Source organism: Lycium barbarum, chromosome 4, assembly GCF_019175385.1.
Source record: "Lycium barbarum isolate Lr01 chromosome 4, ASM1917538v2, whole genome shotgun sequence".
NCBI classification, from domain to species: domain Eukaryota; kingdom Viridiplantae; phylum Streptophyta; class Magnoliopsida; order Solanales; family Solanaceae; genus Lycium; species Lycium barbarum.
The window spans coordinates 20,987,848-21,000,528 of record NC_083340.1 but is presented as its reverse complement, the minus strand read 5'-3'; the positions used below and the strand labels follow the sequence as shown (position 1 = coordinate 21,000,528).

Sequence of the window (12,681 nt, the reverse complement as noted above, 5' to 3'; positions counted from 1 at the left end):
CCCCCATTATCTCATATGTGTATATGTTTATGCTAATCATGAACCTCCTTGCCCCAAGTTTAGTCTCTTCTTTGATTTGCGGCTTTACTCACTTTATTTCGAGATTGCCTAGAATGGATATATATATAAAGTTTACTCCTCCTGTGACAAATTGAAATTATTTAGTATTAATAATATTTGTATAGGGAACATGTGTGACATTGACTTCTGGTTTTTCTTGAACAGAATATAAGAAAGTTGTTTGATAAGTTGTGAATTTTCACTACTTATATAGAGATATTTTTACAGCTAGAATCATGAAACAATAAAGGTAAAGGCACCTGTTAATGTAGTTTATGGTGAAGTGTTTTCAGGTGGATTTTGAGAATGTTATTTGTAGGATTTAGCATCAAAATTGAAAAACTAATATAGGTAAGGGGGGTTTTTTACTTGTACTGAGATTTGATTGCAAAAGTGAAATTTAGCTGTCTATGCGTGTAGCAAGCTATCAAAATTTGTTGATTTCCCGTTAAAGGAGATATGTGTGTGTTTTTGTTGCATGCTCATGTCTGACCATCTGATACACTATTTGCCGAGTTATTGAATCATTATGTCCATTAATATGGGTTGTGGGAAAAGATCTGCTGCAGATAGAATTGGCAGTTTGCCTTGTGAAGTTCTCGAGAAGATTTTGGGATGTTTGCCTTTGGATGATGCTGTAAGGACAAGTGTTTTGTCAAGAACATGGAGGTAAAAGTGGGTAGCACGTTCCGAATTAGTGTTTAATGATAACGTTGATAAAGGACTCCTCCTGAAAACATTTATTTACCAAATTTTGTTAATCCATCAAGTACAACTACGGAAATTTAGCCTTAGGGTCCCTAACCTTGAGTTTTGTCCTAATATTGATAACTTGATTCTGTTTCTGTCGAAGAAAAATGTCCAAGAATTCTCACTTGGATTTCCTGACAAGACGGACTTTTGTCTCCCTCCTCACCTATTCAAATTTCAGGATCTAAGTCACCTGAAGCTTTATACATGTACATTCGACCCTCCTCGCAAATTTAGAGCTTTTAGTAGGCTTGTTACCCTTGACACCTTTGACCCTGCATCATTTCAGACCTTCCTTTCAAGTAGCCCATTACTTGAACGTGTAACGTTGATTATGTGCACTCCATTTGATTGCTTCACTGTTGATGCCCCTAGTCTCAAATCCTTTGAATTTTGGGGAGCAGCAAAATCTTATTGCTTCAAAAATACCCCTCTGCTTGAGGAAATTATAAGGGGACAGACTTCTCTTTATTGCTTCATTTCAGAGGTAATGATCATTATTGAGAAATAAGTCAGATGCATTACTGTATTTGCCCTGTACTTTTAGCTAATTGTGTCGCACTTTGTTTAGTCCTTTGAGCCTCAGGTAACACTGCACTACATCAAGCAATTGAATTTCAGGTTTCTCTTTAATATGGTTAAGTAGGCTGCGTATGCGCTTCATTTGATCAGCAACTGCCCCAATTTAGAAAGGCTCCGATTTACGGTAGTCTCATTTTTCATCTTCTGATTTTAAATAGGTTGAGTTGCTGCTGCTCTTCTTCTAATAATTAATCATAAACCTGGCATCTTTTGTAGTTTCTCAAGTGTGATGCCTCTAAGAATGTTGTGGAGCGTTTTATACATCAGTTGCGATCCCAAGGAATGCCAAATAGTGCACTGAAGCAACTCAAAAGGGTGGATATAAAACTCTCGCTGTTTTCTGAACTTGAAATGGAATTTGTGAAGTATGTATTGTCATCTGCAACTGTACTCGAGATTATAAGCATTGTGACTTGTGCAGAATTTAGTCAGAGGGGAATGAAAATGATGCAGGAGATAAAGCAATTCCCTCCATCGTCATTCAATGTAGAATTCATATGTAAAGAAGTGGATCATTTATATTTAAGAAATTAGAATTGTACTAGTTGGGTACTGCAATTTCTAGGTAGGCAGCTCATATATAAATTTTCTATTAACCTGTCTTATTTCAGGCCAATGTAAGTACTGTATATTCTTGTATCTGAATTCGCAATCATATCATCGCAACTCAAATTGTTTTTGTCGCTCGTTTGAATCAAGGTATTTTCATTTCTCTGTGTTTATATTTGGGATCCTTTAATAGGGGATCACACTTTATGTATTTCAATTCAGATGCTTAAAATTTTTATTCCTTTTTTAAGAGGGAGTAAGATATTGCCTGCCATCTTCACACACACTGTTGCTTCCTAAGAAGTTAAAATTGGTTAGACAGCAGGGGAATTACTCATTATTTTCTTCATGGCTTCAATTTCTACAAAGCAACTGAGATACTTAAAAGTGCTCCTAAAGATTTATTTGTGTGCACATTAGAAGATTTTTGTGTGATTTGTTGTAATTTTGAGCTCAAGAGACTATTTTACCAACATAGCGACGGATATGCCTTCCATAATGTACATTTCAATTGGTTTTTCACTTCCTAAATTTTCTCCTTTTTTCAATTAGGTGTTGCGTCATGTGTGTTATTAATTATTCTTCTATTTGATACCATCTTAGGCGATTCTTCCAACATAATATTACTTCCCCTTTCAATTTATTTGTCTTAATTTTCTTTTTAGTCCGTTTAAGAAAGAATATCTTTCTTTTTGGCAACTCTTTAGTTTTAACTTTTCACATGACATACTTAAGACTACAAGATTCAAGGACATTTTGGTATGTTCTCAAAAGTCTTATTTATCATCTTAAACTCTGTGTCAAGTTAAAAGCAGAAAAATAAATTGAAACAGAGAGAGTATCTTACAGAAAGTCAAATAAATGTCTCAGATTACATATTAGCATATGATATAGTAACCAGTAAATTTTAGATTATCATTTCATGTTGTCATAATTGTGATGTTACTCAAGTCAGAAATACAGTTCCATCTTCCTATAATTGTGAAGGCCTGTAACATTAAAATAAACCTTCCAAATTAACTGAACAACAACAACAACATACATTAAAATGGATAAAGGTCATACATACAGTCAACACATTGTTCTACTCTTGCGGAACAGGTTTTCCTTTCAGTTTTTTGTTGATTTCTTCTATTATTGAGTTAGCTAAATTAATATTCAAGATCTTTTACTTTTTTCTTTAATTTAATTTTTACTCGACAACAACATACCCAGTGTAATCCACAAGTGGGATATGAGGAGGGTAAAGTGTACACAAACCTCACTTCTACCTTGAGAGGCAGAGAGACTGTTTCCGATAGACCCTCGATTCAGAATTTTTAACTCAAATATATTATTAATAATATCTATATAATTTTTAAATATGTTATGTATTATATTTATATGGGATACACGTGTAACACGCGTACGTATAACCATTTAAAAATGGCTACACACCTTATTGCCTCGAGACGAAACTGAAGCAAAGAGAGTGAAAAGTTGAGGCAGCTTTCCATCTCTCTAAGTGGACTCTGCTACATGTAAGCCTCTGCAGACTGCACTTAATTTAGATATCCCTTATTTTATTATATAGTGTTGCTCTTTTTGTACCGCTTTTTCTTTGTTACCAGTACTTGTATAATCTTTCATTACTTGCTCTCAAATTGGAGTTCTTTGTTGAATAATCAGGTTATCATGAACCCTTTCCATTATGTTTTCTTTTGGGATTTCTTTTTCTTGGATTACCATGATATCCCTTGCATGCAACCTCAACTAATTGCACAAGCTACATCTCACCAACACATGTAGTTAATTCTGTCCATCAAGGCTTGGATAGAAGAAAGAAAATCACCTAATGTTTTGCCTCCGCTGATTACGTATTGATTCTGAACCAGTGGGGGAGCCAAGATTTTCACTAAGTTTCAAAATATGAAAAAGTAAACACACGGAGAAGTCAAAGGGGTTTCAATGTCTACTATATATACATCAAAAATAATTTTTACCATATATAAACAATAGAATTTTCCGCCAAAGGGGGTTCAGATGAATCCCTTGGCCCTTCCACCCTCTGCACTATTCTCAACCAAATTCATTGACTACCAGGCTACACCCTTAGGTGCTACAGTACTTTTTAAGGAAATTGCATAGCAATATTACAAGAAGGAGCTCCCCATTCTTTTTGAAACGGAGAAATAGCGAGGGCCGCAAGGTTCTTTGTGGATAATGGATCCATTCCTCTAGTCGACTTAAATAGGTAAGATTCGAACCTATGTCATGTATGAAATAGGGTGGATATTAGTACAAATTCAAAAGAAACTTGGGACATGCTACAAAAGAATTAAAATTGTTATCATCGCATGGGGCTTGCCTAGTGCGGGTTATCTCTCCTGTGTAGTTTGCGAGCTATTTCACAGGAGCTGGGTTTACCCTGTGCGCACCTGAAGGGTAGCGGCTGCGGGTTCCCATGTCATTGAAAAAAATTAAATTGGTAATATTTGGTTATATGATGTATAACAAAGTCAATCAGAAAACAGTGAAAAAAAATCAGAAAACAATTAGACATTTGGTTTCTAGATGTATTTTTTTGATCATTGTTTCCTTTATGCTATTCAGAAAACAACCACAAGAATTAAGTTTGTTCGTCTTCTTCTAGGTTTTAGGTTTACAAGCTCAACTACTCTCTAATGATTGTACAATGTGCTTATTTTCCATCAGATCAACATCACTTGCTCTCCTTTTACTTTCTTGGAAATATACTGTTAAATGCTTCCCTTGCAGCAGGTAATGTTCGAGATTGATCAATCTTTGTAGCGATAACATTGTTTATTCGAGATTCTTCATTCCCTTTTTAATTTCCCTTATGTGTTTTGTTTGACCTGTTTAGAAAGGAAAAATATTTTCTTTTTTGGAATTGAGCTGCTCAATGCACTAATTGTATCCCAGTTTATATAATTACCTGTATAACCTTAATTTTAATCATCCAGGGGAGATAACCTATTCCTATAAATGGGAAGTAGGCAATGTTCAAGAGCTTAAAGGAGATATATATGTTTTTTTCTTGCATGCTTATGTCTGACCATCTGATATTCAATTTGCAGAGTTACTGAATCGTTATGTCCATTAATATGAGGAGTGGGAAAAGGCCTGCTGCAGATAGAATTAGCAGTTTGCCTTGTGATGTTCTTGAGAAGATTTTAGGATGTCTGCCTTTCATTATGCTGTAAGGACAAGTGTTTTGTCACGAGAATGGAGGTACTGGTACAAATGGGCAGTACGTTCTAAACTAGTGTTTGATGATAATGTTGACAAAGGACTTCTCCTGAAAACAGTTATTTACCAAGTTCTATTAATCCATGAAGGACCACTACGTACTTTTAGCCTCCTAATCTCTAACTCTGAGCTTTTTCCTGATATTAATAACTGGATTCTGTTTCTGTCAAAGAAAAATGTCCAAGAATTCTCACTTAGAATTCGTTTCTTCACGGAATTTCGTCTCACTTCTCAACTATTCAAATTTCAGGATCTAAGGCACCTGGAGCTTTATAGGCATAAATTCTCCTCTCCTGCCAACTTCACAGCTTTTAGTAGGCTTGTTACCCTTAACTTTCAGTTTGTGAAATTCAATCCAACATCATTTCAGACCCCCCCCCCCCCCCTTTCAAGTAGCCCATTACTTGAACGTGTAACGTTGACTTGGTGCAGTCCATTTGATTGCTTCGTTGTTGATGCCCCTCGTCTCAAATCCTTTGAATCTACTGGAAAAAAAAATCCATTTGCTGAAAAAAAAAAAAATACCCCTTTGCTCGAGACAATTATAGCGGGCCAGTCTTCAAACACTTTGGAGGTAGTGACCATCATTGAGAAATTTGTCAGATGCATTAATGGATTTGTTCTGTAATTTGAGCTAAATTTTTCGCACTTTGTTTTAGTCCTTTGCAGTACTAGAGCCTCATGTAACACTGCGTAACATCAATCTTTTAAACTTCAACTTAGAGTGGACTGCATATGCGCTTTACTTGATCAGCAACTGCCCAAATTTAGAAAGGCTCCAACTAACAGTAGGGTTTTCATCTTCTGATCTTAAACAGGCTGAATTACTGCTGCTTTTTCTTCAGACAATTAATCTTAACTTCTCGTTTTTTACTTTCCCAAAGTGTTATGCCTCACAGGATCCTTCGGAACGTGTTATATATTTCATGCACTCCCAAGGAATGCTACATAGTGCACTGAAGCAGCAAAAGGGTGGATATAAAACTAATGCTGTTTTCTGAACTTGAAATGGAACTTTTGAAGTATGTATTGTCATCTGCAACTGCACTCGAGATAATATGCGTTATCACTATTCCAGAATTCAATAAGCAGGGATTGGAAATGATGGAGGAAATGAAGCAATTCCCTCTATCATCACCCAGTGTAGAATTTATATACAAAGTGGGTTATTTTGAATATTCTGAAAATTAGAATTAATGTAGTTGGGTACGGCAATTTCTAGGTAGGCAGCTCATGAACCTTATATTAACCTGCCTTATTTCAGCTCAATGCCAGTAATGTTATGTTCTTGTATCTGAATTCCCAGTCATTGCAATTCAAATTGTTTTTGTTGCAAGTTTGAAGCAAGGCATTTTCATTCCATGTGTTTATATTTTGGATCCTTCAAATCGGAATTTCTCGTTATGTATTTAAGTTTACATGCTTAAACTTTTTATCCCGTTTTTGGGATAGAGTAAGTTATTGCCAGCTATCTCCTCAAACAATATTGTTGTCTTAATTCACTCCAATTCCTACAAAGCAAACTGAGATTTTCAAAAGTTATCTTAAAGTTCTATTTGAGTGCACATTAATTTCTGAGTGATTTGCTGTATGTTTGAAGTATGGCCTCAAGACTATTGCACAGACATAGCGATGGATATGCCGTCTATAGTGTGCATTCAATAGGTTTTTCACTTCCTAAATTTACTCCCTATTTCAATTAATTATTGCATCTTGTGTCTTGTTAATTGTTCTTCTATTTGGTACCATCTTAGGTATTTTTTCTAACATAATATTATCTTATAGGAAAGTCAAATTAATGTATGAGATTACATATTATATGATATAACTTCTATTATTGTAGCTATAATCGGTAAATTTTAGATTTATCATTTCATATTGTTAGAATATTTTTTGGTTTTTCATCTGGTGTTCGGTATCCGCATTAGAGCCCGACTATATCTGGATTCGCGGTATGGCCCATTTCTGGAAAAACACTCTCTATCAAGAATTTTTTCATACTCATAGCTCAAACTAGAGACCTTTAGTTACGAGAGGAGCACATCCACTGCACCATATGCTTCGATGGTCATGTCGTGAGAATTGATGTTACTTATGTTAGAAATATAGTTCCATTTTCCTAGAATTGTGAAGCCTTGTGACATTGAAATCAACATTCCAAATTTACACAAAAAAAAAAAAAAAAAAAAAAAAAAAAAAACAAACAAACAAACAAACAAAGGTCATGTATACGAGAGCTGAAATACTAATGTAATCATTGTGAATACAAGTCAACACGTTGTTCTACTCTTACAGAACAGATTGTCTATGCTTATTCTTTTGTAGGTTTATGCTATTATTAAATTAGCTAAATATGATTAATATTTACTCCATTAGTTCACTTTTACTTGTTCACTATTTCAAAAATATATTTTCACTTTTACTTATCCACTTTCGCATATAGAAAAATAATTTGTTTTTCCTTTGTCCTTAGCATTAACTACTCATTCTAAATCATTTTTCAAATAAAAAAAAAATACAATTATACACCAATTAATATGGATATCATGATAAAATATGTACTTCATTTATTATTTCTTAAGGGGTGTGCAAAGTTTATAGTGAACAAGTGAAGGTGAATGGATGGAGTATTATTTTCAAGATCTTTACTTTTTCCTTTAATTAATTTTCTTAACTCAAATTTATATCAAGCATATAATTCTTTTTTATATTTATATTAATATGAAATACACGATGCAACACGCGTATGGATGGATTAGTGTATAGGGCATTTATAATCCTTTTCCGACTAAACAACTCATTCCCTAAAATCTCTTCCTTTTTTATTTTCTTTATATATACATAAGTAAAGGAACTCCTCCGTCCCAATTTATGTGACACTTTTCACTTTTCGAGAGTCAATTTAACTGAATTTTGAAACTAAATTGAATTAGATTAACGTAATATTTTAAGGTTAAAATTTATATATTTAAAAACTATATGAAAAGTACTATAATTTGCAACCTTTCTCATATTAATTTGGTGAAAAAATACATCTTAATGTGTTAATTAAAGTTCATGCACTTTGAAGCTAGAGAAACGAAAAGTGCCACATAAATTGGGACTGGGAGTATATATAAATATCAATCTTACTATCCAGGCACTCTCGTAAACATTAAACTACGAGTTAAACACCATTTAAAAACGGCTTATATACACCGTATTGTCTCGAGAGAAAACTGAAGCAAAGATAGTGTGGCACTGAAAAGTTGACGCATATTCCCCTAAATTTATTACGTAGTGTTGCTTTGTCATGCTAAGTTTCTACTCTTTTTTCCTTTTTACCGGTAAGTACTTGTGTAATCAAATTTGAGTTTTTTTTTTTTTTTTTTGAATGATCAGCTTATCATGAACCCTCTTGTGTTATGTTTCCTTTGGTGATTCATTTTTTTTTTTTTGGATAATCATGATGTCCCGGACAGTGCGCACTTCGATTAATTCCACCCACCTCCAAGGGTAGGCAGTTTTGTCCACCAAAACTGGAATAGATGAGAAGAAATAGCATAATGTTTTGTCTCGGTTGGAATGTGAACCTGAGATATCATTATTCTCAACCACTTCATTTACTATTAGGCCATGTAGGCCCTTAGGTGCTCGATACTTCTGGGAAAATTGTGTAGCAATATTACACGAGGAACTCTCCCCATTCTTTTTGAAAAGGAGAAACCGCGAGGACTAGCGGCGCAAGGTTCTTGGTGGATAATGGGCTCCCTTCTCTATGCTTCTCGACTTAATACTAGGTTAGGGTTCGAACCTATAGCATGTAAGAAATAGGGATTGATATTGGTAAAAGTTCACAAGAAACTTAGGACATGCTACAAAAGATTTTGATTGGTAATATTTGGTTATATAATGTTTAAGTTTAACAGTCAACCAGAAAACGGTGAAAACAAAAATCAGAAAACAATTAGCCGTTTGGTTTGCAAATTTATCTTTTTGTCATTGTTTCCGTTGCGCTATTCAGAAACAACCGCACAATTAAGATTGTTTGCCTTCTTGCTCTTTACAATTTATAGGTTTACAAGGGAGGTCTTAATTTCTCTAATGCTTGTAATTATGCATTTTGTGCTTATTTTACATAAGGCCAACATTGCTTGCTCTCCTTTACGTTCTTAGAACTATATATGCGGGGGAAGTATAAATTGGTCACATTGAGATTGATCAATCTTTGTTGTGATAAATTTTTTTAAGAGGTTTTCTTTTCATTTTTCTCCTTGGTGTGTTTAGTTTGACCTGTTCAGAAAAGAAGAATACATGCTATTCAAATGTTCCTCACAATTGATGAGTTGCTATATGCACTTACTCTATCCTAGTTTATAACTTTTTTATATCTTCTTGAGAGTATAAATTATCTCTATAAACGGGCAAGTAGGCAATCTTCAAGAGCTTAAAATAAGATGAGAGAATAATTTGCTCTTGCATTACATCTCCCCTGGATGGTTCTCTCTGTTAGACTCTCCATCTTTTATTTCTAATATGTTATAACTCATTGTGCTTGCTTTCTAAGTCTCTTTTATCTACTAAAACTATATGATTGGATAGAGTTTATTTTACTTCTATCTTTGAAAGTCATGTGTTAATGGGAATAGGCCCATGACTATGGAAAATATAGTTGAACTGTAAGTTCAATTGGAAAGAAAAATAAAGTGACAGCTTGTTCCTCAAGCACAAAGATTGAGGAACCCTGGCTAATGCAAGGAAGAAAATCTTTATATAATCTTTCAAAAGATTGGATGGGTTGAATATTGGGAAGAGTTGAAACTTTGTAGGAGTTAATGGGCTCACTTTGTTGATACTAACAGTGTTCTTGCCATGTGAAGTTCGCTGTCATCCTGTCTTCCAGTGGTGGAGACACCTTTATTGAAGGGGGTTCAATCAAATTGTATTGTGCATATAGGTGAAATATCTTTTTATGTGTACATATTTACTTGTTGAATCCTCTGCAGACAAAAGGGCATTTTTTGAATCCCTCGATGAAATTCTTGCCTTCACCGCTGTTGTCTTCAAAGTCTATGTTCTTTCCTGGTACTCAATCATGTATCATTATTTTCTTTCTCCGATATAGGTAAAATTATAAAATTTTATGTTGTTTAAGACGTTGAGCTACTAGTCATATATTGCTCCCATGTGTATTTCATGAGAATTCGAATATCTGTCTTTATGCCTGATTTTAATTTTCAGAATTTCCAGCAAACTTGTTGTATTAGACCATGAGGAGTGCTCGGACATCTGGGGTAGATACAATTAGCAATTTTCCCTGTAATGTTCTGGATGGAATTATAGGATGCTTGCCTTTGAAAGATGCAGTGAAGACCAGTCTCTCGTCAAAAGATTGGAGGTACAAATGGGTAACACGTCAAGAACTTGTTTCTAATGATGAGTTTTTCGCATCTTTCAAAAAAAGATGAAGAAGCCAACAGAATCATTTACCAAGTCCTGTTAGACCATAAAGGACCATTACTGAAGTTTAGACTCAGAGGTCCTAATGTGACAAGTTGTCCTGATATTGATCACTGGATGCTCTTCTTGTCAGAGAAAAATCTGCAGGAATTCACCCTTCACATATGCTCAGGCAACAGATATCATTTACCTTCTGGCCTTTTTGCGTTCCAACAAATAAGGTATCTGGAAGTTCAACAATGCTTGTTCCACCCTCCACTCGCTTTCAAAGGGTTTCATAAGCTTACTAATCTCGATCTTATGCATGTCACTTTTGTTCCAACAATATTTATGAATCTCATCTCTAAAAGCCCATTGCTTGAACGATTGAGGTTGCGTTGGTGCACAAACTTTGACACCCTAGAAATTAATGCTGCTAATCTCAAATGTTTTGAGTTTAATGGAAACTCAAAGTCCATCTGCTTCAGAAACGCTTCTATGCTTGAAAAAGTTACCATGTGTTTCAATGTACTAGTTTTGACTAATCCATCACCTGTTTGCTCTAATTTTACAAAGTTCTTCCATTACATGCCTTCCCTGCAAGCACTGGATCTATGTGCTTCTGCATTAGAGGTAATGTATATTTGCGGCAATTTTACTTATGTCTACTAATTAAAGTTGGTATGTATCATAACCAAATGATATATCTTTAACGAATTTTGACATGCTTCTAGTACTTGACCATGGGAAGTGTACCAGAGAGTCACCCGACTGCTCTGAACAATATCAAATCTCTCAATATTTCGAGCATGTCTTTAAGAAACACCGATGAGGTTTCAGGTGCTGCTTACTTGATTACAAGTTGCCCTAAATTACAAAAGCTCACAGTTGAATGTGTAAGCACTCTCCTATTGTTAAATCAATTAACGTGATTGAATATGGTTTCTTCTTCATCTGAACTAGCCTAACCATTACTTGGAAATCCTTTAGGACCCTGTTGGCCATATTGTTGAACCTGTTGTAAAATTCCTACGAGTTCAATAAATCTCGTACGGTGCTTTGAGTTGCAAAAAGTTCATGTGAGCATGTTTATCGGTGTTGAGATGGTAATGGAATTTATGAAGTTTATATTGGCATCTGCACCTATACTTGAGGAAATATTCCTTTGGAATTTTGCCTATCTCCATCATCGGCGGGGTGCACAAATGATGGATGAGATGAGACAATTCTGCCGAGCATCACCCAATGTCGAATTCATATTTGAAGAAGTTGATGTAGAAGATCGTATAGTGAACCCGAAGAAGTCATGGAAGTGCAATGACTATGCTTATTATTGTAGCACTTCTTGTGCTTTAGTTTGCCTTTGTCTGTGTAATATGCCTTTGTCTGTGTAATATGCAGTACAAAGGTGGTTGGTAAGATGCTTTATATGAGTTTATTTAACTATTTCAACAAGTTCAATACTAGCTATGGGTCAACTATGCCTCCACTAGTAACCTGCTTAGTAAGTGACAGGGTGGGAAAGAGTCACATAAAATACGTATCCGCATCAGCTTTTACAACGGGAAAATAGCAATAATGGTCCTTGAGTTAGTAATTTTGGTCCCTGTGTATTCAAAGATGCACATCTAATCTTTAATTAACTTAAATGTGTCGTTCTGGTCCTTAAATCTAAATAAGTGGGGTAGTCTTTTTCGGGCAATTCGCACAATTGCCCTTCTTTTGGGGTGGTCTTTAAATTTTGCCCCTCATATTTGAAATCTTTAAATTTTGCCCTTCGGTTAAAACCCATGGGTTCCAAGTTCGAACCCCCACACAGTTACAATTTTAAAAAATATTCGCAAGACAGAGTTTAAATTTCGCTATGCCCCCACCGGTATACACTTGTGAAGGAATTAACAAGTTATGCCGAACCCGGCATACTTATGCCTTATAGGCAGACTTGGCATAAGTATGTCGGGTCCGGCATAACTTTGGTAATTCCTTCACAAGTTTATGCCGGTGGGGGCATACTTTTAATGGGCAAACTTTTATAGTATGCCACATAAGGCGGAATTTTTCCTTAAGGCGTAA

General features: G+C 35.0%; 1 protein-coding gene and 1 pseudogene across 1 annotated transcript; both read left to right on the top strand.

Annotated features, from left to right (window-relative positions):
* The first annotated feature begins 601 nt into the window (after positions 1–601).
* Positions 602–6,191, top strand: LOC132637260 (uncharacterized). The gene is made up of 4 exons (XM_060354374.1): positions 602–697; positions 914–1,297; positions 1,609–1,878; positions 5,850–6,191. Exons 1-4 carry the CDS (start codon positions 602–604, stop codon positions 6,189–6,191), a joined length of 1,092 nt encoding a protein of 363 aa, XP_060210357.1.
* A 4,248-nt stretch (positions 6,192–10,439) lies between these two features.
* Positions 10,440–12,002, top strand: LOC132637259 (F-box/FBD/LRR-repeat protein At1g13570-like; annotated as a pseudogene).
* Positions 12,003–12,681: the final 679 nt, after the last annotated feature.

What these genes read in the sequence shown, in the direction of transcription:
- LOC132637260 (XM_060354374.1), top strand. Translation starts at nt 602, where the DNA reads ATGGGTTGTGGGAAAAGATCTGCTGCAGATAGAATTGGCAGTTTGCCT. An exon ending in TTTATTGCTTCATTTCAGAG is followed by an intron (nt 1,298 to 1,608) that starts GTAATGATCATT and finishes CATCTTTTGTAG; the next exon opens with TTTCTCAAGTGTGATGCCTC. An exon ending in TCCCTCCATCGTCATTCAAT is followed by an intron (nt 1,879 to 5,849) that starts GTAGAATTCATA and finishes ACTTTGTTTTAG; the next exon opens with TCCTTTGCAGTACTAGAGCC.